The 23,130-nt window shown below is 47.3% G+C and overlaps 1 protein-coding gene and 11 non-coding genes across 12 annotated transcripts; all 12 read left to right on the forward strand.

Moving 5' to 3' along the window:
- The first annotated feature begins 1,821 nt into the window (after nt 1-1,821).
- TRNAD-GUC (transfer RNA aspartic acid (anticodon GUC)) lies at nt 1,822-1,893 on the forward strand. Its single transcript has one exon. It is a non-coding gene; the product is annotated as a tRNA-Asp (tRNA).
- A 161-nt stretch (nt 1,894-2,054) lies between these two features.
- On the forward strand, nt 2,055-2,126 carry TRNAD-GUC (transfer RNA aspartic acid (anticodon GUC)). The gene has a single exon. It is a non-coding gene; the product is annotated as a tRNA-Asp (tRNA).
- A 164-nt stretch (nt 2,127-2,290) lies between these two features.
- Nucleotides 2,291-2,362, forward strand: TRNAD-GUC (transfer RNA aspartic acid (anticodon GUC)). Its single transcript has one exon. It is a non-coding gene; the product is annotated as a tRNA-Asp (tRNA).
- A 407-nt stretch (nt 2,363-2,769) lies between these two features.
- Nucleotides 2,770-4,005, forward strand: LOC126531904 (uncharacterized). The gene has a single exon (XM_050179634.3). It carries the CDS (start codon nt 2,788-2,790, stop codon nt 4,003-4,005), a length of 1,218 nt encoding a protein of 405 aa, XP_050035591.1. The 5' UTR covers nt 2,770-2,787.
- A 3,539-nt stretch (nt 4,006-7,544) lies between these two features.
- On the forward strand, nt 7,545-7,616 carry TRNAD-GUC (transfer RNA aspartic acid (anticodon GUC)). The gene has a single exon. It is a non-coding gene; the product is annotated as a tRNA-Asp (tRNA).
- A 161-nt stretch (nt 7,617-7,777) lies between these two features.
- TRNAD-GUC (transfer RNA aspartic acid (anticodon GUC)) lies at nt 7,778-7,849 on the forward strand. Its single transcript has one exon. It is a non-coding gene; the product is annotated as a tRNA-Asp (tRNA).
- A 160-nt stretch (nt 7,850-8,009) lies between these two features.
- TRNAD-GUC (transfer RNA aspartic acid (anticodon GUC)) lies at nt 8,010-8,081 on the forward strand. The gene has a single exon. It is a non-coding gene; the product is annotated as a tRNA-Asp (tRNA).
- Nucleotides 8,082-8,245: 164 nt separating this feature from the next.
- On the forward strand, nt 8,246-8,317 carry TRNAD-GUC (transfer RNA aspartic acid (anticodon GUC)). Its single transcript has one exon. It is a non-coding gene; the product is annotated as a tRNA-Asp (tRNA).
- Nucleotides 8,318-8,480: 163 nt separating this feature from the next.
- Nucleotides 8,481-8,552, forward strand: TRNAD-GUC (transfer RNA aspartic acid (anticodon GUC)). The gene has a single exon. It is a non-coding gene; the product is annotated as a tRNA-Asp (tRNA).
- A 155-nt stretch (nt 8,553-8,707) lies between these two features.
- On the forward strand, nt 8,708-8,779 carry TRNAD-GUC (transfer RNA aspartic acid (anticodon GUC)). The gene has a single exon. It is a non-coding gene; the product is annotated as a tRNA-Asp (tRNA).
- Nucleotides 8,780-8,942: 163 nt separating this feature from the next.
- On the forward strand, nt 8,943-9,014 carry TRNAD-GUC (transfer RNA aspartic acid (anticodon GUC)). The gene has a single exon. It is a non-coding gene; the product is annotated as a tRNA-Asp (tRNA).
- A 155-nt stretch (nt 9,015-9,169) lies between these two features.
- On the forward strand, nt 9,170-9,241 carry TRNAD-GUC (transfer RNA aspartic acid (anticodon GUC)). Its single transcript has one exon. It is a non-coding gene; the product is annotated as a tRNA-Asp (tRNA).
- Nucleotides 9,242-23,130: the final 13,889 nt, after the last annotated feature.

The raw sequence follows: 23,130 nt of genomic DNA on the forward strand, positions 1-23,130 counted from the left end.
ACAAGAACTGTACGACCCGCATTATAGTTAATGGCGATCTCACTGACAAACTTGCTGTACGTTCTTCAGTAAGACAGGGATGCCCGCTTTCCCCCTTGCTTTTCGCAGTGTATTTAGAGCCACTATGCCTGGCAATTATCAACTCTGACCGAATTTCAGGTTACAGACTGCAGTCATCACACGTGAAAGTACTCGCGTATGCTGACGATATAGCGGTTTTTTGCGCTGATAGACAGAGCATCTGTGAAGCGACAATTGTGATTGAAAAATTCTGCGCTCAGACTGGAAGTCAGATCAATTGGGGAAAAAGTTCCGGTTTTTGGCATGGCGAATGGGACGTAACACCGGGTTGTTTTTCTCGGCTTCGATGGTCCACCTTGCCAACGCGGTATCTAGGAGTACCTCTTGATTGTTATCGGGATCCCAGCTCGTACTGGAAAGAAGAAACTTCGAGAATGAAAGAGAAAGCGGTCGCGTGGCAAGGAAGACAGCTATCAATGTTTTCCCGTGCCTCTATCTGTAATGTCTTTTTGATTTCGAAGCTCTGGTATGTCATGAATGTGCTGTGTGCGACCCGAACAGCTATTCAAAAAATGCATCGTGTTTTTGCTGTTTTTGTTTGGGCGTCCACCTGGGAAAGAACCAGCCGAACTAACCTGTTTGTTTCCGTTAAAAGCGGAGGCCTTGGCCTGGCGCATCTTTTTTTGCGTCAAGTGGTCTCGCGATTTATGTTTTTGCGTGATCAAAGTGATCCCTTTCTAAGAACTGTTATGCAAGTACGCCTACAGAGACTGCTCCCTGGAAGGCTGGTCTCCTGTGATAACATGTGTGGTGCCGTGACAGGATACTTGCGCGAGGTTGTTCTGTCGTACAAGATGTTGGAAGTACGTTTCAGCCCTGAGTACCTATGCAATGTCAATAAGAAAAAGCTGTACAAAGCGTTGGTTTACGTGATGTTGCCGGTACCCATTTATCGGACACCACACTTTGGAGGCCCAGGGCAAGATATTTTAAAAAGAATTAAGAACATGCCCGTTAGACCAGTTGTCAAAACCTTTTTTTTTAAACTGCATTCCGGTACGCTGCCTGTTAAAACCTGGCTGCATGATAAAGGGCTATTCGTGCCATGGACAACAAACTGCTTGTTATGCAGGAAGCCCGAGACAGTGGAACATGTCTTCCTAGAATGTTGGGATCCCATTTTTTACTGGGATGTCCTTCAGAGGACGATTAAAAAGGAACTCCCTTTAAATCCTTACGGCATCCGGTACTTACCAGTTGATAGTGAAGAAGTGCCCTACGACTTAATCATGCTCCTTGGCCTCCACAGTCTGTGGAAAACGCGAATGCACGTGCGACATGCAGACATAAATACCAGTACCACACGTGAAAACTTCATCGAAAGTGTTCTTTATCTTCGAGAATGTTTCAGGGCACGGACTGATCCACCAGAGTGGATACCACTACTTGATGAATTAGTCCAATTGAAAAGATTTTAGCACCACTCGCGTCAGCCCAAGTGTGGCTGAAGTGTTTTATCATGTTACTTTGTGTTATGCGTCCAAAACGGCAATAAAGAAAAAAAAAATCGTTAGTATAGTGGCCAGTATCCCCGCCTGTCACGCGGGAGACCGGGGTTCGATTCCCCGACGGGGAGTGTTTTCTTTTTTTTCCCTTCTTGTTTGTAGGCGCACGCGGCGGTGCCGCCCGCGACACTCAGCTGTCTCTAATTTTTTCCACTTCTGGGCAAGATTGTGCGAACGCTTGTGAAATTTTTTATCAAATCGTGTATATACTGCTTTAGCTGGCACTTTGGATGTCTCCTCGTTAGTATAGTGGCCAGTATCCCCGCCTGTCACGCGGGAGACCGGGGTTCGATTCCCCGACGGGGAGTGTTTTCTTTTTTTTCCCTTGTTTGTAGGCACACGCGGCGGTGCCGCCCGCGACACTCAGCTGTCTCTAATTTTTTCCACTTCTGGGCAAGATTGTGCGAACGCTTGTGAAATTTTTTATCAAATCGTGTATATACTGCTTTAGCTGGCACTTTGGATGTCTCCTCGTTAGTATAGTGGCCAGTATCCCCGCCTGTCACGCGGGAGACCGGGGTTCGATTCCCCGACGGGGAGTGTTTTCTTTTTTTTCCCTTCTTGTTTGTAGGCGCACGCGGCGGTGCCGCCCGCGACACTCAGCTGTCTCTAATTTTTTCCACTTCTGGGCAAGATTGTGCGAACGCTTGTGAAATTTTTTATCAAATCGTGTATATACTGCTTTAGCTGGCACTTTGGATGTCTCCTCGTTAGTATAGTGGCCAGTATCCCCGCCTGTCACGCGGGAGACCGGGGTTCGATTCCCCGACGGGGAGTGTTTTCTTTTTTTTCCCTTCTTGTTTGTAGGCGCACGCGGCGGTGCCGCCCGCGACACTCAGCTGTCTCTAATTTTTTCCACTTCTGGGCAAGATTGTGCGAACGCTTGTGAAATTTTTTATCAAATCGTGTATATACTGCTTTAGCTGGCACTTTGGATGTCTCCTCGTTAGTATAGTGGCCAGTATCCCCGCCTGTCACGCGGGAGACCGGGGTCCGATTCCCCGACGGGGAGTGTTTTCTTTTTTTTCCCTTGTTTGTAGGCACACGCGGCGGTGCCGCCCGCGACACTCAGCTGTCTCTATTTTTTCCACTGCTGGGCAAGATTGTGCGAACACTTGTGCAATTTTTTATCAAATCGTGTATATACTGCTTTAGCTGCCACTTTAGCTGCCACAGCCGTGTGGAACGGCTGTGCTCGAAAATGCTCTCTGCTGGAAACAGCGTATCGGCCCCAGGCCGAGGATCGTCGACCCCGTTTTTGACCGAAGATGCAAGTTACAAAGTTGTCATCCCGCGTCTACCAACCGGTAACGACGTTTTGAATTCTATCTTCCTTCATGCGGACTTGAGTGGCAGACCATACCGTGCTCCTGACTTCCGAGACGCTCTGCTTGAGGTAGTGAATACTTCAGATATTGTAGGTGTCGGACAATATCAAATGAGCCATGTATGGATGGTTACTTGCGCTAGTAGTGCGGCAAAACAAACTCTCGTCGCTTGTGGTGAGCTCCGTGTCAAAGGGCTGAAGTGCTTGGTGATAGATCCGGAGACTAAAAACATCAAGCTTAAATTACTATGGCTTCCACCTCACCTTGAACCACGACGCGTTGAAGAGGCGTTCCAGAGCTATGGTCAGGTGAAGTCGGTGGAGAGAGAAGTATGGAGGTGCACTGGTATGGAACAGTGGGTGACAACAAACCGGGAGGTTTCCTTGGTGCTCAAGGACACTATCACCGTAAGCTCAATACCGCACATTATGTCCATTTATGGACACCAGTGCCTCGTACTTATCCCCGGTAGGCCTCCGCTGTGCCTTCGTTGCAAGCGTGTGGGACACGTTCGTCGACAATGCAGAACACCGAGATGCTTACAGTGCCACCGATTTGGTCACTCAGCGGACGCCTGCGTGTCCACATACGCCAATAAGCTTCGTTCTGGGCAATATAACGCAGACGAGCCACAACTGGACCATCTCATGGATTCTACAGAGGTAGTAGATGCCACCGGAGAGACTACAGGTGGCATTAGGGACGAAGACCAGGAGTCCTTGAAGCCAACGCCAAGCAGTCACAACAGCCCGAGTAATACTAGGGAGGCTACAGGCGAGGATGACTCAGTTTGCCCACCTGGCCTAGCAAGCCTTAAAGAGAAGCCCCCTGATGACAAGGACGAAGAGGAAGAGGCGATGGACATAAGTCAGAGAAGGAAACGTCCGGCACCATTCAACGACGAAGCGACAGCAAGTGCACCACAGGCGCCCGAGAAAGTGTCTCCTATTGCTCAGCGACCTCCCTCTCCTGGTAATAATGTGCCGCGCCGGTTTTATCAGCGTAGTCAGGAGAGTGCCACAAAGAAGTCCAAAGGGAGCAAGACCACAGATTTACCTGTGGCCAAGGGCGATGAAACACAAAAGCTTTAGGTGAGCAAAATGGCTACCGCCTTCACCCTCCCCTTATGTGTAGCGACACTCAACGTACGTGGGCTGAGGAATATAAGACGCCAGCAGCAGTTACTACACGTGCTTAGGCAGCATGAAGTTGATGTTGGTGCAGTGCAAGAGACAAAGATATCGTCTGCTGGTGATTTCAACCTTGCGCTGCAAACTTTTCAACCTGATTACGAGGTGTGTATTAGCCAAGCATGTGGTGCTTCCGCTGGATGCTTTTTGTTAATCAGAAAGCAGTTAAATCATTCGTCATTGTCGCTACGTGTTGATGGGGAAGGCCGCCTTATATGCTGTGACCTCTCTTTTCATGGCCGTAATTGGCGGTTTATTTGCGTTTATGCTCCCTCAAAAGTTAATGACAGGAGGGCTTTCTTCCTCTCACTTGCTCCGCTCCTAGATACTGACAGAGATTTGGTACTGTTGGGAGACTTCAACTGTGTTTGTGATTCCAGAGATCACTCATACCTAACTAATCGTTATGATGCAAGTGCTACTTTCCTGCATCAGTTAACGGAAGATCACAATCTAATAGACGTGGGAGCCTACACACCTTCTTGGGTGCGGTTCACGCACTTTCAAGGCGTCTCCCATGCTCGACTTGATCGTGTGTATGTTTCGACGAATCTCTGGTCTCACATCCACAACTACGCCGTGAAGCCTGTATTTTTCACAGACCACTGTTTGGTAGCTGTTTCATGGGGTCCTCGAAAATTTCGCAGGTTTGCTCCAAACTGGGAACTGTGGAAACTTAATACAGAACTTTTACGAGAGGAAAGTTTTGTAAACAAAGTGAAAGAATTATGGCTAGAAATAACACAATGTCAAGAGCTTCCATTGTTTGCTCAATGGGAAATGTTCAAAAATAGAGTGAAAAATGAGGCGATTGCCATTTCATGTGACCTGTCTCAAAGAAAAAAAGCTGCAAAGCATTACCTTCACGATCTACTGCACAAGCTGCACGCTTTCGAAAGCCAGGAACCAGGGTTGTATAGTGATGAAATAAATACAGTTCGCGCACAAATACAGAAATATGAGACGGAAGTGTACAAAGGAGCAATGGTGCGTTCACGCACAACTCGCTTCACAGAAGAGCAGCCCACAAAAAGGGCTCTCGGTGATGAAAAGCGATATGCGCTTTCCAAGCAAATATTGGAAATTGAGTCTGGTGGGTCTATACACACAGAAACGTCCCAAATAATAAACCTATTTGAGGCTCATTATAAAGAACTTTTCACTGCAATTAGGCCTCAGAATGGATACGAAGAAAACGCTGATCAGTTTATTTCGCTTATGCCACACTTAGAAGAAGACGATCGCCTCAGCGTTGATGGGCCAATCACTCGAGAAGAAATTAATTTTGCCATCGAAACGCTTCAGAAAAACAAAACGCCTGGCCCTGATGGCCTTAGTGCGGAATTTTATATAAAATTTCAGGAATTCCTTTGTCCGTTTCTTGAGCAGCTTTTCGAGGAAGCCTATCAATATGGTGAGCTTCCTCCATCTTTCTATCAGTGCCACACAACCTTGATACCAAAGAGCACTGATGATGAAATAATAAAGAGGGTAAACGGATATAGGCCGATATCGTTGTGTAACGTGGATTACAAGATATTTGCAAAAGTACTGACAAATAGATTGCAAACAGTCATTACTAAATTAGTAGGTGATCATCAAACATGCGGAATTCGAGGCCGCTCTATACAGACAAATGTTCATATCGCACGTTCAGTCCTTGAGTGCATAGAGGGTAGTACGGATCAAGTAGCTCTTCTCCAGATTGACCTCGCCAAAGCTTTTGATAAGGTTCAACACAAATTTTTGTTCCAACTACTGCGACATCTTCAGTTAGGGGATGTATTATATAATGGTATAACACTTTGTTATAAACATTGCACTACAAAGTTAATTGTGAACCGTACCCTCTCAGATATAATACAGGTACAGTCATCCGTTCGTCAAGGTTGTCCTCTCTCGCCTTTACTCTTCGCCATATACTTAGAACCGCTTTGCTTAAGCGTGCTTTGCGACTCGAGCATTAAAGGATACAGGTATGCCGATGAGGAAATTAAAGTGCTAGCTTACGCAGATGACATTGCCTTCTTTTGCGTCGATAAGCCAAGCATTGCCAAGGCAATAGACGCTACCCTGCGTTTCTGTGAGACTGCAGGAGCTACTGTAAATTTTGAAAAAAGTAGAGGCTTTTGGCTAGGCATGTGGGCACTCACTCCCTCTATATTCGCGAATATTCATTGGAATCAGTCTCCGTTGCGATATCTTGGAGTACCTCTCGATAACTTCCGTAATAGTGGACCTCATTGGACGTCCACGATAACCACTATTCGTCGAAAGGTGACAACCTGGCAGGGACGTGATCTCTCCATTTTTGCGAGAGCTAAGGCATGCAATACATTTCTCGCTTCGAAGCTTCTTTATGTGCTGCAGGTCTTACACTGCTCACGTGTCCATGTCCAGGCATTTCATAGAATATTTGCATGTTTTATTTGGCATTCATCATGGGAAGCCATGAGAAGGGACAACCTTTTTCTCCCTCTTGAAAAGGGAGGCCTGGGTCTTGTGCATTTGTTTGTGCGACAATTGGTCATGCGCTTATTTTACCTTAAAAATGTCCGTCATCCATTCCTGCTCGCAGTTAATCGAGCACGTCTTGCGTCACACCTCCCTTTTCTTTATGTCACGACAAACTTTGCTCAAGAACTACCGTTATGGGGCTTCCTAAAGGAACTTGTCGACACTATTTCCTTCTTAAAAGCCAGATTCACCCTTGAATATTTGTTTACCGTTAATCGCACGTCGCTAAATGTAGCACTTATAGATAACCTTTTCCCTGAACCTCTGTACCGAAAGCCGTATCTGTCTCTATTTGGCCAAGATGTTCTTTGCCGTGTCCGTAGAATGTGCATTGCGCCTGCAGCGAAAACGTTTTTCTTTAAGCTGCACACCTCCACACTGCCAGTTAAAACGTGGCTTCAGGAAAAAGGACTGTTCGTACCCTGGAATACAAATTGTAGACTTTGCAATCAACCCGAGACAATAGAGCATTGCTTTATACTTTGTCGTGACGCATTTCATTTTTGGGACATTCTACAAAGAACTCTCAAAAAAGACTTTCCTCTCACATGTTATGGTATCCGGTTCCTTCCTTTCAAAAAGACAGCCAGTAATACACCATACGATTTGTTTATGTTATTAGGACTTTATTCATTATGGAGAAGTCGAATGATCGACAGACATGCCGAGCCACCTCACTCGACAAGGTCTATCTTCCGTGAAGAGACTGCTCAAGTCCGTAGTGTGGTTGCTACATATGATCCAGTACCTGAATGGATTTCGCGTCTGGACGCTTGTGTTTGTTTGCCAGAATTTTGAACTGTCATTGGACTGCATACTGTGTGTGAACTTGTTTTGTGTGCGTGTATGTTCATATGTAATGTAACGGCATTGATTTGACACTACCATTATTTCCATGCAATAAAGAAAAAAAAAAAAAAAACTCCTCGTTAGTATAGTGGCCAGTATCCCCGCCTGTCACGCGGGAGACCGGGGTTCGATTCCCCGACGGGGAGTGTTTTCTTTTTTTTTCCCTTGTTTGTAGGCGCACGCGGCGGTGCCGCCCGCGACACTCAGCTGTCTCTATTTTTTCCACTTCTGGGCAAGATTGTGCGAACACTTGTGCAATTTTTTATCAAATCGTGTATATACTGCTTTAGCTGCCACTTTGGATGTCTCCTCGTTAGTATAGTGGCCAGTATCCCCGCCTGTCACGCGGGAGACCGGGGTTCGATTCCCCGACGGGGAGTGTTTTCTTTTTTTTCCCTTGTTTGTAGGCGCACGCGGCGGTGCCGCCCGCGACACTCAGCTGTCTCTATTTTTTCCACTTCTGGGCAAGATTGTGCGAACACTTGTGCAATTTTTTATCAAATCGTGTATATACTGCTTTAGCTGCCACTTTGGATGTCTCCTCGTTAGTATAGTGGCCAGTATCCCCGCCTGTCACGCGGGAGACCGGGGTTCGATTCCCCGACGGGGAGTGTTTTCTTTTTTTTTCCCTTCTTGTTTGTAAGCGCACGCGGCGGTGCCTCCCGCGACACTCAGCTGTCTCTATTTTTTCCACTTCTGGGCAAGATTGTGCGAACACTTGTGCAATTTTTTATCAAATCGTGTATATACTGCTTTAGCTGCCACTTTGGATGTCTCCTCGTTAGTATAGTGGCCAGTATCCCCGCCTGTCACGCGGGAGACCGGGGTTCGATTCCCCGACGGGGAGTGTTTTCTTTTTTTTTCCCTTGTTTGTAGGCGCACGCGGCGGCGCCTCCCGCGACACTCAGCTGTCTCTATTTTTTCCACTTCTGGGCAAGATTGTGCGAACACTTCTGCAATTTTTTTTATCAAATCGTGTATATACTGCTTTAGCTGCCACTTTGGATGTCTCCTCGTTAGTATAGTGGCCAGTATCCCCGCCTGTCACGCGGGAGACCGGGGTTCGATTCCCCGACGGGGAGTGTTTTCTTTTTTTTTCCCTTCTTGTTTGTAAGCGCACGCGGCGGTGCCTCCCGCGACACTCAGCTGTCTCTATTTTTTCCACTTCTGGGCAAGATTGTGCGAACACTTGTGCAATTTTTTATCAAATCGTGCTTTAGCTGCCAATTTGGATGTCTCCTCGTTAGTATAGTGGCCAGTATCCCCGCCTGTCACGCGGGAGACCGGGGTTCGATTCCCCGACGGGGAGTGTTTTCTTTTTTTTCCCTTCTTGTTTGTAGGCGCACGCGGCGGTGCCGCCCGCGACACTCAGCTGTCTCTATTTTTTCCATTTCTGGGCAAGATTGTGCGAACACTTGTGCAATTTTTTATCAAATCGTGTATATACTGCTTTAGCTGCGACTTTGGATGTCTCCTCGTTAGTATAGTGGCCAGTATCCCCGCCTGTCACGCGGGAGACCGGGGTTCGATTCCCCGACGGGGAGTGTTTTCTTTTTTTTTCCCTTCTTGTTTGTAGGCGCACGCGGCGGTGCCGCCCGCGACACTCAGCTGTCTCTATTTTTTCCACTTCTGGGCAAGATTGTGCGAACACTTGTGCAATTTTTTATCAAATCGTGCTTTAGCTGCCAATTTGGATGTCTCCTCGTTAGTATAGTGGCCAGTATCCCCGCCTGTCACGCGGGAGACCGGGGTTCGATTCCCCGACGGGGAGTGTTTTCTTTTTTTTCCCCTTCTTGTTCGTAGGCGCACGCGGCGGTGCCGCCCGCGACACTCAGCTGTCTCTATTTTTTCCACTTCTGGGCAAGATTGTGCGAACACTTGTGCAATTTTTTATCAAATCGTGTATATACTGCTTTACCTGCCACTTTGGATGTCTCCTCGTTAGTATAGTGGTTTTTTTTTTTCTTTATTGCAGGAAGTTTCACCAAGCTAACACAAAGGGCATCATTTCTTGAAATAAGGTAAGTGATACATAAACATACACAAACACACATTCAACTTTGTGCGCATGCATATTGTGCGGTCAGTCACATTGTGGCTGGCCATGTCCAGTTTAAAATTCCTTTAATGTGGCGAGGGGCTCAATCCTCGCCAGCCAATCCGGAGGACATTCTTGTTGTTTAATTACATCAATGAACTTGGAAATATCGTCCCGGAAGAGCAGCCGCGCAGGCCGGCTGTCAGGCTCACAAAAGAAACCGGCCATTCGAGCCCTCCATAAACAGTGGAGGCCCATTAGCATAATTAAGTCCAAAGGCAAGCCGTCCTCATTTTCTACTGTCAGAAATCTAATACCTAATGGACTTAAAGGCAATTCTTTCTGTAGTGTTCTTTGAAGAACGTCCCAAAAGAAAACCCCTGCCCAACAATGCAAAAAAACATGGTCAATTGTTTCTAATTGTTTACATATAAGGCAATTTGCTCCCCATGGTAAATAAAAACCCTTCTCTTGTAAAAAGGCCCGTACCGGTAAAGTTCCGGTATGCAACTTAAAGAAAAAGGATTTAGTGCTTGGCTGCACCTGCATTTTCTTAACACGCTTTAACACGTCGTTTCCTTGTCCTCCACTGTTTATGGCTCTGTACATCGGAACCGGCATAATTATGTCAACTACATCCCTGTACAATTTTTTCCGCGACACCGAAAAGAGATAATCATTAGAAAAACGTACGGACAGAAAACGGACACTGTCAACGACTTCCCTTAGGTACCCTCGAAGAGCACCAGGCATACTTAAATTGGAGACCTCGTACATCCGCAGATGCTTGTTCAGTCGTAACTGACACATTGTGCGCAGAAAGGGGTCATGCACGTCTCGAAAAAAAGAAAACCGGTTTACTAGCTGCTTCACAAAAAGATGTGACAGGCCTAAGCCCCCGTCCTTGACTCTCCTAAATAAGTTCGTGCGGCTGCACCTCTCCCATTCTGATGCCCAAATGAACACAGCGAAAACTCTATGGAACCTTTGCACATTTAAACGAGAGCAACAGAAAACTTGCATAGCGTACCATATTTTGCTTATTAAAAACAAGTTACATACAGTAGCTCTCGCAAACATCGAGAGATGAGCACCTTTCCAATTTGTTGTTTTTTCCTTGAGTCGTTTGGCCTCTTCTAGCCAGTAGTCCTCATTCCGCCGGTAATGTTCGAGCGGAACGCCCAAGTATTTAGCTGGCGCTTTAATCCATCTAATGTTGGCGAACATTTCCGGTGTTGACTGCCATTCACCATGCCAAAAACCGAGACACTTATTCCAATTTGCAAAGCTCCCGGTTGTGTTTCCGAAATGTTTAACAATGGTTGTTACCTCTGTAATGCTTTCTTTTGTTGTGCAGCACACCGCCACATCGTCTGCATATGCCAGGAGTTTCACTTCGGCTTCCATGAGCTTGAAGCCCTTTATGCTACTATTTTGAATGATTGCCAAACAAAAGCTTTCTAGATAGATGGCAAACAAAAGCGGGCTGAGAGGACACCCCTGGCGCACGGAACGCTCTATATTAATGGGGGCCCCCAGTGTCTTATTAATAATCAGCCGTGTTGAGCAGTGCCGGTGCGCCAGAGCTACCCCATCAGCGATTATTGATCCTACATTCACGTGCTCAAGAACTAATAACAAAATTTCGTGTGGGACAAAATCAAAGGCTTTTTCTAAATCTATCTGCAGGATCGCAACGGCATATCGAAAATCGTCACAGCATTCCAAGACGCCTCTCATCGTGTGTACATTTGTCGCAATAGTGCGTCCCTTTATGCCACAAGTCTGGTGCGGTCCTACAAGATCCTTAATTATTGACTGTAATCGGCTAGCAAGAACTTTCATTAAAACTTTGTAATCCGTGTTGGTCAATGAAATGGGTCTGTATGCTGTGACTAGCCTCAGCATTGCTTTTTGGTTCGTCTTAGGAATGACGACGGTATGGGCTTCAGAGAAAGACGGTGGTAATCTGTTGGTAGCAAAAACTTCGTCAAACAACGCTTTCAACAAAGGCACCAACTCGTTCTTAAACGCTTTGTAAAAGGCCGCGCCAAGACCATCCGGGCCTGGCGACTTATTAGGGCTCAGGTTATCTACAGCACTTTCTATTTCAGCATGCGTAATGGGTGCTTCTAGAAGTGACTTCGTTTCCGCTGATAGTTGAGGCATACGAGAAAGATAGTTTGCTCTGTATGCCTCGATATCGACTGGCTGGTATGCAAAGAGCCGCTCGTAATGCCGGTGAAAAGCACCTGCGATGCTCTCCCGATCATTCAGTTCTTGGCCATTCTCTTCAATCACTTCTATTTCGTTTCGCCGCGCATGCGTCTTCTCGATACCTAGCGCCCGTTTCGTGGGCGTTTCACCCACGGCCCATGATTGTGCTCTGGCTCGAACGAGCGCCCCGCGATAGCGGTTCTCCTCGAATTGCTCCAGCTGTTGTTTTATCCTAAGTAGGTCTTCTTTAAAAAGACCTGGCTGTTTGCTTTCCAGCGCAATTAGTTTCCGCAATGTTTCCTTCAGCCCGTTCTCTCTCATTTTTTCACGGTATTTCAAGACGCTGCTTCTTTCGATGGCCTTTATTTTAAAACTTTGTTTTAGTAATTCCCAATCAACACCTATCTGCTTATTACCATCCAGTTTAACCTCGTTTATTGCTTCTGACACAAAACGGACAAAGTGCTCGTCACGTAGTAGCGTTGCGTTGAATTTCCACAGATCCCAGTTAAAACTATTACATCTTTTTTTTTTCCCCACATTGCATTTCACTAGGCACTGGTCCGAGAAAGAGACGGGTAGTACAGTGTAAATGTTACATGCAGGTATGATTTGAAGGGACACGTAAATCCTGTCTAGCCGAGCATGGCTAGAGCCCTGAAAATGCGTGTACTGCACTTCGCGTTCCCCTTCTAGACATTCGGCAACGTCGGCAATATCATGCTCGTCTATCAGTTCTTTCAACAATACGGTGCTCTTGTCGTTCGGTCTCTTTTTTTGTAGCTCTATCCCTCCCACTCAATACGCAATTGAAATCCCCTAGCAAAACCAGTTGTTTCGTGACATTGAGATGCTTCTTAATTTCCGAAAAGAAAATGGTTCGGTCTTTATCCGCGTTTGGTGCATAAATACAAATGACCCGCCAGTCACGCTCGCCCAACGAAAAATCGCACCACACAATCCTACCCGACACACATGAAAAATAATTTTGTATCACAAGGCTTTGCAATTTTTTAACAAAAATGATGCAACCAGCAGATGTTCCCACGGCATGGCTAACAAACACAAAATACTTAGACGTGAATCGAAGCACCATGCTTCCGGTTTCCTCCTCTCCGTCAACTTTTGTTTCTTGTACTGCCAACACGTCAATGTCCTGGTCCACCAAGAGTTGATAGACCTGACTCTGCTTTTTCTTGGCAGCCAGTCCTCGCACATTAAGTGTGGCGAAACTAAAAGACAGGTCGGAAGCCATCATTCACTAATATTTTTAAAAGGAAACCCGAAGCATGGTGCTTACCTTTAACGTCTAGCACAACGCTAGACGCCACCGTGCTTGTCCGGTTGCCCGGTGTCGCTTTTTTGCGGCGCCGGATTGTCGTCGACACGCCTCCCTGCCCCGACGTTCGGCACTGGTTTGTAGCCGGAGCGTCTCCCCAGAGGCGCCTTTACAGGCGGTTCATCCGTCTTGTTTGCCTCATGGCTACCTTTGAGGTCTTCTTTTTCCAGCGGTCGCTTGACGGCCGCGCCAGCAACCGATGTATTGGTGGTCCCGTCAGCTGCCTGGTCCTTGCAGTCGGTCAGCGCGCCCACCACAACTTGCGGAAGGTACTTCCCTTTCTCAACGTCTTTCTCTGCCGTTGCCGGTGTCCTCGGAGATTTATTCGCGAGTTTAGGGGGCCGGTGTGTCTCCTCTGCAGCAGGTGCCACTGTAGTGGTGGTCTCCTGCAGTTTGGCCACGTCTTCCGTACCTCTGGCAGCTTCCTCAGCTTCAGCCACGTCCATGACTTCCTCTGCTGTCTTGTCACCTTCAGGCTGACCCACCGCTGTGGCGTAAGAACGCTCACATTTGGCGTCAACATGCCCGAAACGTCGGCACAGAGAACATCGGGGTACCCTACAGTCGCGGCGTACGTGACCGTTTCCTTTGCAGCGCAAACACTGCATCGGGCGTCCAGGGGCGACGACGAGGGCCAGCTCACCGGCGACCCGGATCTGATGGGGTAGGTCATCCACGGTGACACCGCTCTTGAAGTTCAACAGCACAGTCCTCGTCGTCGAGCCTTTGTCACTGACGCCTTCAACGCGCCAGCGCTCCCGGCTGACCTCCAGCACCTTGCCGAAGGCCGCAAATGCCGTCTTCACATCCTCGTCGTCGACACCGTGGAGTAGCCAGTGCAGCCGCAACTTCACCGTCCGGTCCTGCGGATCGATGATGAGGCAGCGCCGCCCCTTCACCAGAAGCTCCTTGACGGCCTGCAGACGCTTTGTTGCATCAGCGCCACGCATGGTGACCGCCCAGACATGGTTTATCTGGTACGCTCCCAGCGCAACGACTTCAGGCAGCAATCCGGTAGGGCGCAGGGCATCACGAAAATCTTCAACCTTGAAAGGCCTCGCCCGGATGTCGCCGTGTAAAAACACGGTGTTCAACGCGACACGACCCGTAGGCAGCTGCGGCAAAACAATCTGATAGTCGCTATCGTCGTTCTCGTTGAGCCTGTTACGGCGGGACGCGCCCGCCTGAGCCGCTCCATGGGAGCCCATGATTGAAATTTTTTATCAAATCGTGTATATACTACTTTAGCTGGCACTTTGGACATCTCCTCGTTAGTATAGTGGCCAGTATCCCCGCCTGTCACGCGGGAGACCGCGGTTCGATTCCCCGACGGGGAGTGTTTTCTTTTTTTTTTTTCCTTCTTGTTTGTAGGCGCACGCGGCGGTGCCGCCCGCGACACTCAGCTGTCTCTATTTTTTCCCACTTCTGGGCAAGATTGTGCGAACACTTGTGCAATTTTTTATCAAATCGTGTATATACTACTTTAGCTGGCACTTTGGACATCTCCTTGTTAGTATAGTGATGCTGCCTTCCGGCCACCACAGTGGACGGTCACGGAATGTTGTGCTCCGTAGGGGCGGTTCATGCGGCCCAGCCGGTCCGCGGTATCAGGCTTACGGAAACGTCTTCACAGGATTACCAGCTTGTTTTGCCGCATCTGCCATCAGGTATGACCGTGTGTAATACCGTGTTTTTGCACGGTGATTTGAAGGCCAGGCCTTATCGAGTCGAACATTTTCGCGATAAGCTTGACCGTCATAAGCTGTTGCCGGAGGTGGTGGCCCTCGGGGCCTACCAGATGAACCATGTCTGGGCTATAACATTCAAGGACGAAGTCGGAAAAAAGAAGCTGCTGTCAGCGAAGGCCTTTAGTGTCAAAGAACACCGCTGCATCGCCATTGACCCTTGCAACCAGGATATTAGAATGAAGCTGTTCTGGCTGCTTCACACGACTCCCGACGAGGACGTCAGAGCAGCCTTGGCGCCGTTCGGAACGGTGACCGAAATTTCCAGGGAGCGGTGGCGAGTACCAGAGTGCGGCGACAAAGGTTCTCACACGCGTCTGGTATCGTTACGGCTGAAGGCTGGTATGACCATGGAAGACATCCCGCATCAGCTACGAGTATCAGAGGACCATGCGCTCGTGATTGTTCCAGGCAGAGCTCCGCTCTGCCTCCGATGCCGCGGCACCGGCCATATACGGCGCGAGTGCCGTGTGCCACGCTGTGGACTCTGTCGTCGTTTCGGCCACGACGAGACCCAGTGCGTGAGAAGCTACGCTAACGTGACCGGGTCTGGCCAGAGCGACGCGTTTGACGAGCACTTGATGGATCAAGCGGACGCGGAAGAGACTGCTGGAGCGGGCGGAGACCAACGAGGCACGGAAGAGAAGCCAGTGGTCATGGCAAGCGTCAAGTGCCAACCCAGAAAGGGCAGTAGCGAGGCAGTGGCCAAGAATGAAGTGCAAAGTGAACCGTCTGCAGAAAATTCTACGGTGCGTGAAAGTGAGGGGGACGCGGAGGCTGCCGAGGGCGTTCTGCGACAGGGCAACTCTGGCGCTGCCTTCATCGAAGAATCCGGCGAGAAAATGGACCAGGCTAGCGCCGTCTCAAAGAGACCTCGCGAAATACCCGATCAAGATGTCAGGCTTGAGCAAGACGACGGTGACAGCAGCGAAGGGCCACCCACGAAGGCTTCCTCTTTCCGGCGGTCTACACTCAAGCCCAAGCCGAACGTTCCGCTCGAGAGGAGGCCGACGCGAGAACATCCACCTGAGGGGCGCCAGACGCCGACCAATCCGCCAGGTGGTCGGCAGACGCCGACCGTCCCACCAGACGGGCGACAGACGCCGACTGTCCCACCAGATAAGCGGACAACGCCGACAGTTCCCCCGCGGTAGCGGGGTGCTGTTCGGTAGAAGGCTCAGTAAGGACTAGGTGCTGCGGAACCTTTAAGTGAATGATGAGTAGCGCATTTGGTAACGTCATGCCTTCGCCGTATGAGACGGAGCTTATGATGGTGTAGGGTTTTGTTTTTTTTTGTAAGTTTGGCGGTCTTTGATCTCCGAAATGTATTGTAGTTTGTGCTTGCTCTTCTCTTTCAATGGCAAATAATCATGGAATAGCAATACGTATTGGCACGCTTAACGTACGAGGGCTAACGGCTAGACGGCGACAAGCACAATTAAGTCGCCTAATGCTGGAAAACGACATAGATATTCTTGCTGTTCAAGAAACTAAAATTGAAAGCGAAGAGCAAACGGACAAAATGGTTCAGGTTTTTAAATCCCGTTACAACACTTGTGTTTGTCATGGAGTAGGTAAGGCCGGTGGCTGTCTTTTATTTTTGCGTAATTCAATAGGTATTGTTGCGCAGAGTGTAATGTCGGCCCAAGATGGGCGATTGGTCCTATGTGATTTCTCTTTCAATAATATTGATTGGCGAATTGTCTGTGTGTACGCTCCAAACAAAATTAGTGATAGGAAATTTTTTTTTTAGCTTTGTTGAGTCACACCTGACGTGTGAAAGAAATGTTGTTCTTCTTGGTGACTTCAATTGTGTTTGCATGCCCGAAGATAGGGTGCCCAGTAAAATAATACGGGATACAAGTGCGCATCAACTCTGCGCAATCGTGGCAGACTATGATTTAGTAGACGTTGGAAGCATATTAAGCGGTAACAGTGTTGTTTTTACTCATTTCCAAGGGCAGAGTCACGCTCGACTAGATCGTTTGTACGTATCAGCAAACCTTGCGCGAACGGTCAATAGCTACGCAGTAAAGCACGTGAGCTTCAGTGATCACAGCCTAGTAACGTGTACATTAGGCACGAAACATAGAGGGTCTCACTTTAACTGGGAACTGTGGAAAATGAACGAAACGATCTTAAGTGATGAATGGTTTGTCAAAACGGTAAAAGGAAAAATTGACGTAATGCAAACAGATGCTACAACAAATTGGGCTGAGCTGTGGGAGCAGTTTAAAATTGAAGTGAAAATGAGTGCGATCGAGAGGGCTTGTGTGATGCGTCATAAAGCTAAACAAAGAGAGAAAGAACTGCAAAGCATGCTCGATTATTTTCTAAACGCGGAGTGCACAATACCGGGATTGTTTTCGAAACAGATTAGAGAAATTAAACGCGAACTTGAAAGGGTGGACGCTCAAATTTACCAAGGAGCCGCGATAAGAGCACGATCCGAGAGGCTGTGGCTGGGAGAGGCGCCAACTAAGCGCGCGCTCAGTGACGAAAAGGGTTACGCATCCTAAAACATAATAAAAGAAATTTGTTTTAACAACACAATGTCAAAAGACCCAGAAGTAATTGAAAAAGCTTTCGTTGAACACTACCGAGCGTTGCTCGGTAGGCAAGTGCCCGTAACAGAAGAGTTTGTGAACACCTTTCTAACACTTCTGCCAAAATTACAAGACTAAATAAAAGAGGGACTCGAGAGACCGATCTCTGCGAAAGAAATTACAGAAGCCATAGAAGACTTGGGTAAAGGAAAGGCGCCTGGACCAGACGGCCTAGGAGCAGCTTTCTATAAAACTTTCAAGGCCGAAATAAGCGAGATACTGCACTGTGTAATATCAGAAGCTCATGAAACTAAGCACTTGCCGCCATCATTCAGAAAAAGTCATGTTGTGCTTATACCGAAAACCACCGATACGGTAAAGCTGAAATCTGTCGCTGGATACAGGCCCATAAGTCTTACGAATTCGGATTATAAAATCTACATGAAGGTGCTCGGAAAAAGGATGCAGTCAGTTATTAAATCCATAGTAGGCCCACACCAAACATGCGGTATTAGGAATAGAACAATATTGTCGAATATTCACATCGCTAGGAGTATATTGGAATGCTGTGATGCGAACCTCGAATGTGTAGCAATGGTTCAGTTAGACCTAGAAAAAGCTTTTGACAGGGTTGCTCACAGCATACTTTTTGCCCTGCTAAAACACATTAATGTAGGCGAAGTGATTCAGGACGGAGTAGCCATGGCTTATGAGAACTGTTCCGCTAACCTTATAATCAATAAAAGACTCAGCGAAAATATACCAGGATTATCCAGTGTGCGCCAGGGGTGCCCTTTGTCGCCCTTACTTTTTGCGATTTTTCTTGAACCTTTCTGTTTGAAGGTACGAGAAAACGAAAACATTCGCGGCTACCGTCTTTTAACTCAGGAAGTAAAAATACTAGCTTACGCAGATGACATCGCACTTTTTTGCATTGAGCAAGAGAGCATTCGGGAGGCAGTCAAGGATGCAAGAAAGTTTTGCAGTCTAACGGGGAGTGCCATAAGCTGGCCAAAAAGCTTAGGCTTCTGGCACGGTGAATGGGACAGCCGGCCTGCAGTATTAGAAACAGTACCGTTCACAGATACGCCAACCAGTTATCTTGGTGTTCCTTTGGAATACTATCACGATACCACGACGCAATGGACTGAACAAACTGAGCGGGCTAAAGCACAAACAACGAAGTGGGGAGGCAAGAATCTGTCAATATTCACGAGAGCCACTGTCTGCAATTTATTTCTTGTCGCTAAAGTGTTTTATATGTTGCAAGTTTTATGCATATCCCGAGTGTGTGTACAAAAGTTGCACAGGGTTTTTGCTACGTTCGTGTGGGGATCAGGATGGGAGCGCACGAGTCGTCTGAATCTGTTTCACGCTGTGCAGAAGCGAGGGTTGGGTTTGTCGCATTTATTTTTGAAACAAGTAGTGTCGCGTTTCATGTTCTTGCGCGACGAAAGCGATTGTTTTTTGCGGTGCGTTATCCAGACGCGATTAGGTGACGCACTGCCAGAATATGTTGTGACGTCGTATGGCATACGTCAAGTGGTTGTCCGAGGTTTTTTGTTTGAAGTGATAAGCTCTTTCCGTTTTCTAAAAGTACACTTTTCTTTGGAATACCTGAACACAGTCGCAAGAAAGCGATTATACCGAGATTTAGTTAATATCATGTGTCCAGTACCAATATACCGTGCAGTATATGCACTGGGGCGTGAGCAGAATGTCTTAAAAAGAGTTAAGAAAATGCCTGTAAGAGCAACAACAAAAACTTTTTTTTTCATGCTACACACTGGCACGCTTCCTGTCAAGCCATGGCTGCAGGAGAAGGGGATCTTTGTACCCTGGAGTGTGAATTGCCAGATATGTCAGAAACCGGAGACAATGGAGCCAGTGGCGTAGCCAGAAATTTCGTTCGGGGGGGGCTCACTTTGCAGCTCGGCCTCCTCCTCATAGAAAGAGTCGATGGATCAAATTCATTAAACATTAATAATAACTGCGTTGCCATTGCCAAAGATGCTGCAAACGAATTCTTGAACGCTACGCACTGTCAAGACAAGTAAAATGTGTATTTTTTCATAAAAGAATATAATCGTTTGTCTCAAAATTATGCCCGAAATATCTTATATCATGTTTTCTGTATATTTAATAAGTAATACAAATGTCAGATGAACTTTAGAACTATATCGGTTTGAAACCAGCAAAGCAGTGCATGCCGCTGATATGAAAAATGTAAAGGCCATGAAATGTACAAGTTGAGGGCAAATATTTGAATGAAAATTTGTTAGCCTCCCGGCATTTCTGTCACTTGCATCTCTCTCTCTCTCTCTCTTTCCCTCCATGTCATTCAAGAACCTTGTTTACATTTTGTATATATGCAACAGCCAGGGAAAAATCTCAATGACGCTGTCCTTTGTTCCAATGTATTGCGCAGCAGCAGCTGTCATCGGTCATGTATTGTGAGTAATTGCACTGAAACTATAGTCAAAACAGAGAGCACATATAAAAAGCAGGAGTTCTGCTAAATATAAGAAGGCGAGTCAAATGAAAGGGATCCAATGCGAATATGTGACAAACGGGGTACTTTATTTAAAAGTAGTCTCCATGAGCATTTAGACATTTGTCCCACTGACTAACGAGTCGCGTAATGCCCGTCTCTTAAAACTCCTTGTGTCGCTTCAAAAATCTGTAACTGATTCTACGTCATCGTCCGACACGAATCTGGTTCGTTCCCTTGAGCAGTTTTTTCAAATGCTCCCAACTGTGGAAGTCGCAAGGCGACAGGTCTGGGCTGTATGGCGGATGTTGCGGCGTTTACCCCTTGAACTTTGCCAATTTTGTATTAACCACATCAGCGACGTGGCGACGGTCAATGTTGTGGAGCAAGATGATCCCATTGCTCAATTTTCCACGTCGCTTGTTCTTGATTGCGACGCGCAGCCGATCCGACGTTTCACAATATAGGAAACTATTGATAGTCTCTCCAGGTTTAGCAAATTCGACCAATAATGACCCTTGACGATCGAAAAAAAAAGTCCACAACACCTTTCTGGCAGAAATGACGGTCTTTCCTAACCTTGAGGGTAGTGAATTCAAATGTTTTCACTGTAAGCTTTGCCGTAGTGCTTCACGCTAGTAGTAGCGGCACCATGATTCGTCGCCGGTCCCAATTGCAGACAAAACGTCGTCACCCTCATCGTGATACGGGATTAGATGAGTCAAGGCAGCGCCGAACTTCTCCGTGTTCTGGCGATGGCTCAAAGTATTGGGCATTCATTGCCCACACAAGAGCCGATAACCGAGATGTTCATGAATTATGGTGTGACCCGTACCGTGACTGATGTTCACACGCCCTGCCAATTGACATCGATGCTTATCCTCCGTTCTTGTCTAATCAGCCTTCGCAATTGTGTTGGGCGTGATTGCACGGCGGCTTTGGCCCGGTCATTGATCGTCTTTGCAACTTTCACGTCCTTCTTCGAACCGTTTGCTCCAACGCTTCACAGTGGCCAATGAAACGCAATGTTCAACACACACGGCAGCCATACGGCGACTAATTTCTTTTTGGGAAACATGTTCATCTGTCAAAAACCTCAGGACACCACGCTATTCAACTTTTGGAGCGTCCATATGTCACGCAACCATGTTCAACCCAGTGTATGAGAGCATTAAAGAACATTTATCCTCACCCCTGCATGTCCCTTTTGTAAATGTGATGCCTATGTGCTATGCGCATGCCTAGCAAATAATGAACGGAACCATTATTGCGCGGAGTGAGTTGGCGCTCTTTCAACTGACTAGCCCTCGTACGTTAGAAATGCGAAGATACAATGGAATATACAAATGTGAAGACATAGCTTGATAAAGGGCAAAAAAGTGTCACTGGAAACAAAGTTCACTGCGCATATACACAATACCTCGCAACAACATATTTAAATATACGTATAAGTCTTCAATAAATCTACGTAGTAAGAAAAATCACTATATATGATGCGTCAAACAATGCAAATAAACATGTTGCGTAACCACAGATTCACAGATCACAGCCCCCCCCCTTAAATCTCCCATTGTATGGCGTGCGACGGAAGGTGGCGCGCTTCCTCCCCGCTTTTCTCCCTTGCGCACACAAGACTGAGCCACCATCATCGGCTCACCCATGTCGCCCCTCCCCTGCCCTCACGCAAATACAGCATGCGGCGCGCGGTCACGATGTTATCGCCCTTGGACTTTATTTATACAAAACATGAGGGCGACGGCGACGGCAGGAATGTTCCTGGAGTCGCCATATAGCTGCTATCGCAACATTATAATAAAAGTATTCGGCAACTGAAGCGTCCCGTGGCCCATTACTTTCCGCAAAAGAAGTAACAAAATAGAACTTTCACCATGCGACAATTCGCTGCGCCGGAACAGTCTTTTTTTTTTCCTTTTGTGGGGAAGGGGGCACCGAAATGAAATAGCGCAAAGGAAAGCATGTTGGCTACAATTGACTGCCTACTTTGGGTACCTAGTGTGGCTACCGAAGGAATATCGAAGAAAACGTGAGACGCTCGGTCCACAGAGAACATTACGCATAATGCTGGGTATCCTACACCGGCGAGACAAAATTTTCCAGAGGTTGCGCTCAAGCGAACGCGTTGCAATCCGTCGAGTTCCCGCAGTGCTGGCGGCGAGCGACTATGCATTGTTTCTTTTTCTCGTCTGCTAACCAGAAAGTGCCCAAAACTCTGCCAGGTGAAAATCCAGTCGGCCAGAGAAAAACGAACGCGCATCCAAGTGCGCCGCGCGGTGGTCGATGCAGCAAGAGGAAAACGCATGCGCTCTGTCTGGATCGGCAGACCGCGGGTATCGAGAACAAAAAAAAAAAAAGAAAAGAAAAGGAGGCTCAATGTGTCCTCGCAAACAAAAGTCCAAGTATAAAAATAAATAAGAACTTAGTTACCTTTGCTGGCTTTAGTGTCTTGACATGGATGCTTTGGCGCAGGTGAAAAAAAAATGTTGATATTCTTTTATGACATGACGGCACAAATGAACAACCACAACGCTTCGTCTCATCGAACCTCGAACCTCGTTGCGTGCTTTGTCAACTTCTCTGATAATGTGTTGATTTGGCTTGTCTCGTTGTATGGTCCAATGCACGACTTTAGAAAATTCAATGCACTTTGGGCATCAAATGTTTATAACAGCATTAAACCCACAAAGTTTCGGAACTGAAAATCTAAAGCACGACTTTGGAGACGTCAATGCACCTTTCGCATGAAAAGGTTATGAGAACTTTACACCCATAAAGTTTCAGAATCGAAATCCAAGCGCTCCGTAGATTCTGCGGCCTCCGCGAGATGCCGAGACGAGCCCGCTTGACATCAAAACGCCCTCGAAACTTTGTGCTCGGATGGGGTTCCTTGCGTTACGATATGTGACTCCTGATGCATGGGCATTCCCGCGAAAGCCAGCCCGATTTCGCAATGTTCGCGCTAAAATGTCTTTCCGAGCGTGAAAAGGACATTCTAGACAAAACCGAGCATGATTTCCGGCCCCGGGAGTTGTTTTGGTCGGCGGCGCATGACAACACGAAAAAATTTCGGGGGGGGCTCAAGCCCCATAAGTCCCCCCCCCCCCCCCCTGGCTACGCCCCTGAATGGAGCATATTTTTCTGGAGTGTAGGGACTCAGTCTTCCTTTGGGACATTCTACAAAGGACACTAAAAAAAGAATTTCCTTTAACACCTTTTGGAATCCGTTTTTTACCGTTTGAAGAGACAGAAGGCGTGCCATGTGATAT

The sequence above is a fragment of the Dermacentor andersoni genome, chromosome 4, assembly GCF_023375885.2.
Source record: "Dermacentor andersoni chromosome 4, qqDerAnde1_hic_scaffold, whole genome shotgun sequence".
Taxonomy (NCBI): domain Eukaryota; kingdom Metazoa; phylum Arthropoda; class Arachnida; order Ixodida; family Ixodidae; genus Dermacentor; species Dermacentor andersoni.

Bases quoted from the DNA above. Each gene is read 5' to 3' on its own strand.
- LOC126531904 (XM_050179634.3), top strand. From the start codon at position 2,788: ATGCTCTCTGCTGGAAACAGCGTATCGGCCCCAGGCCGAGGATCGTCG.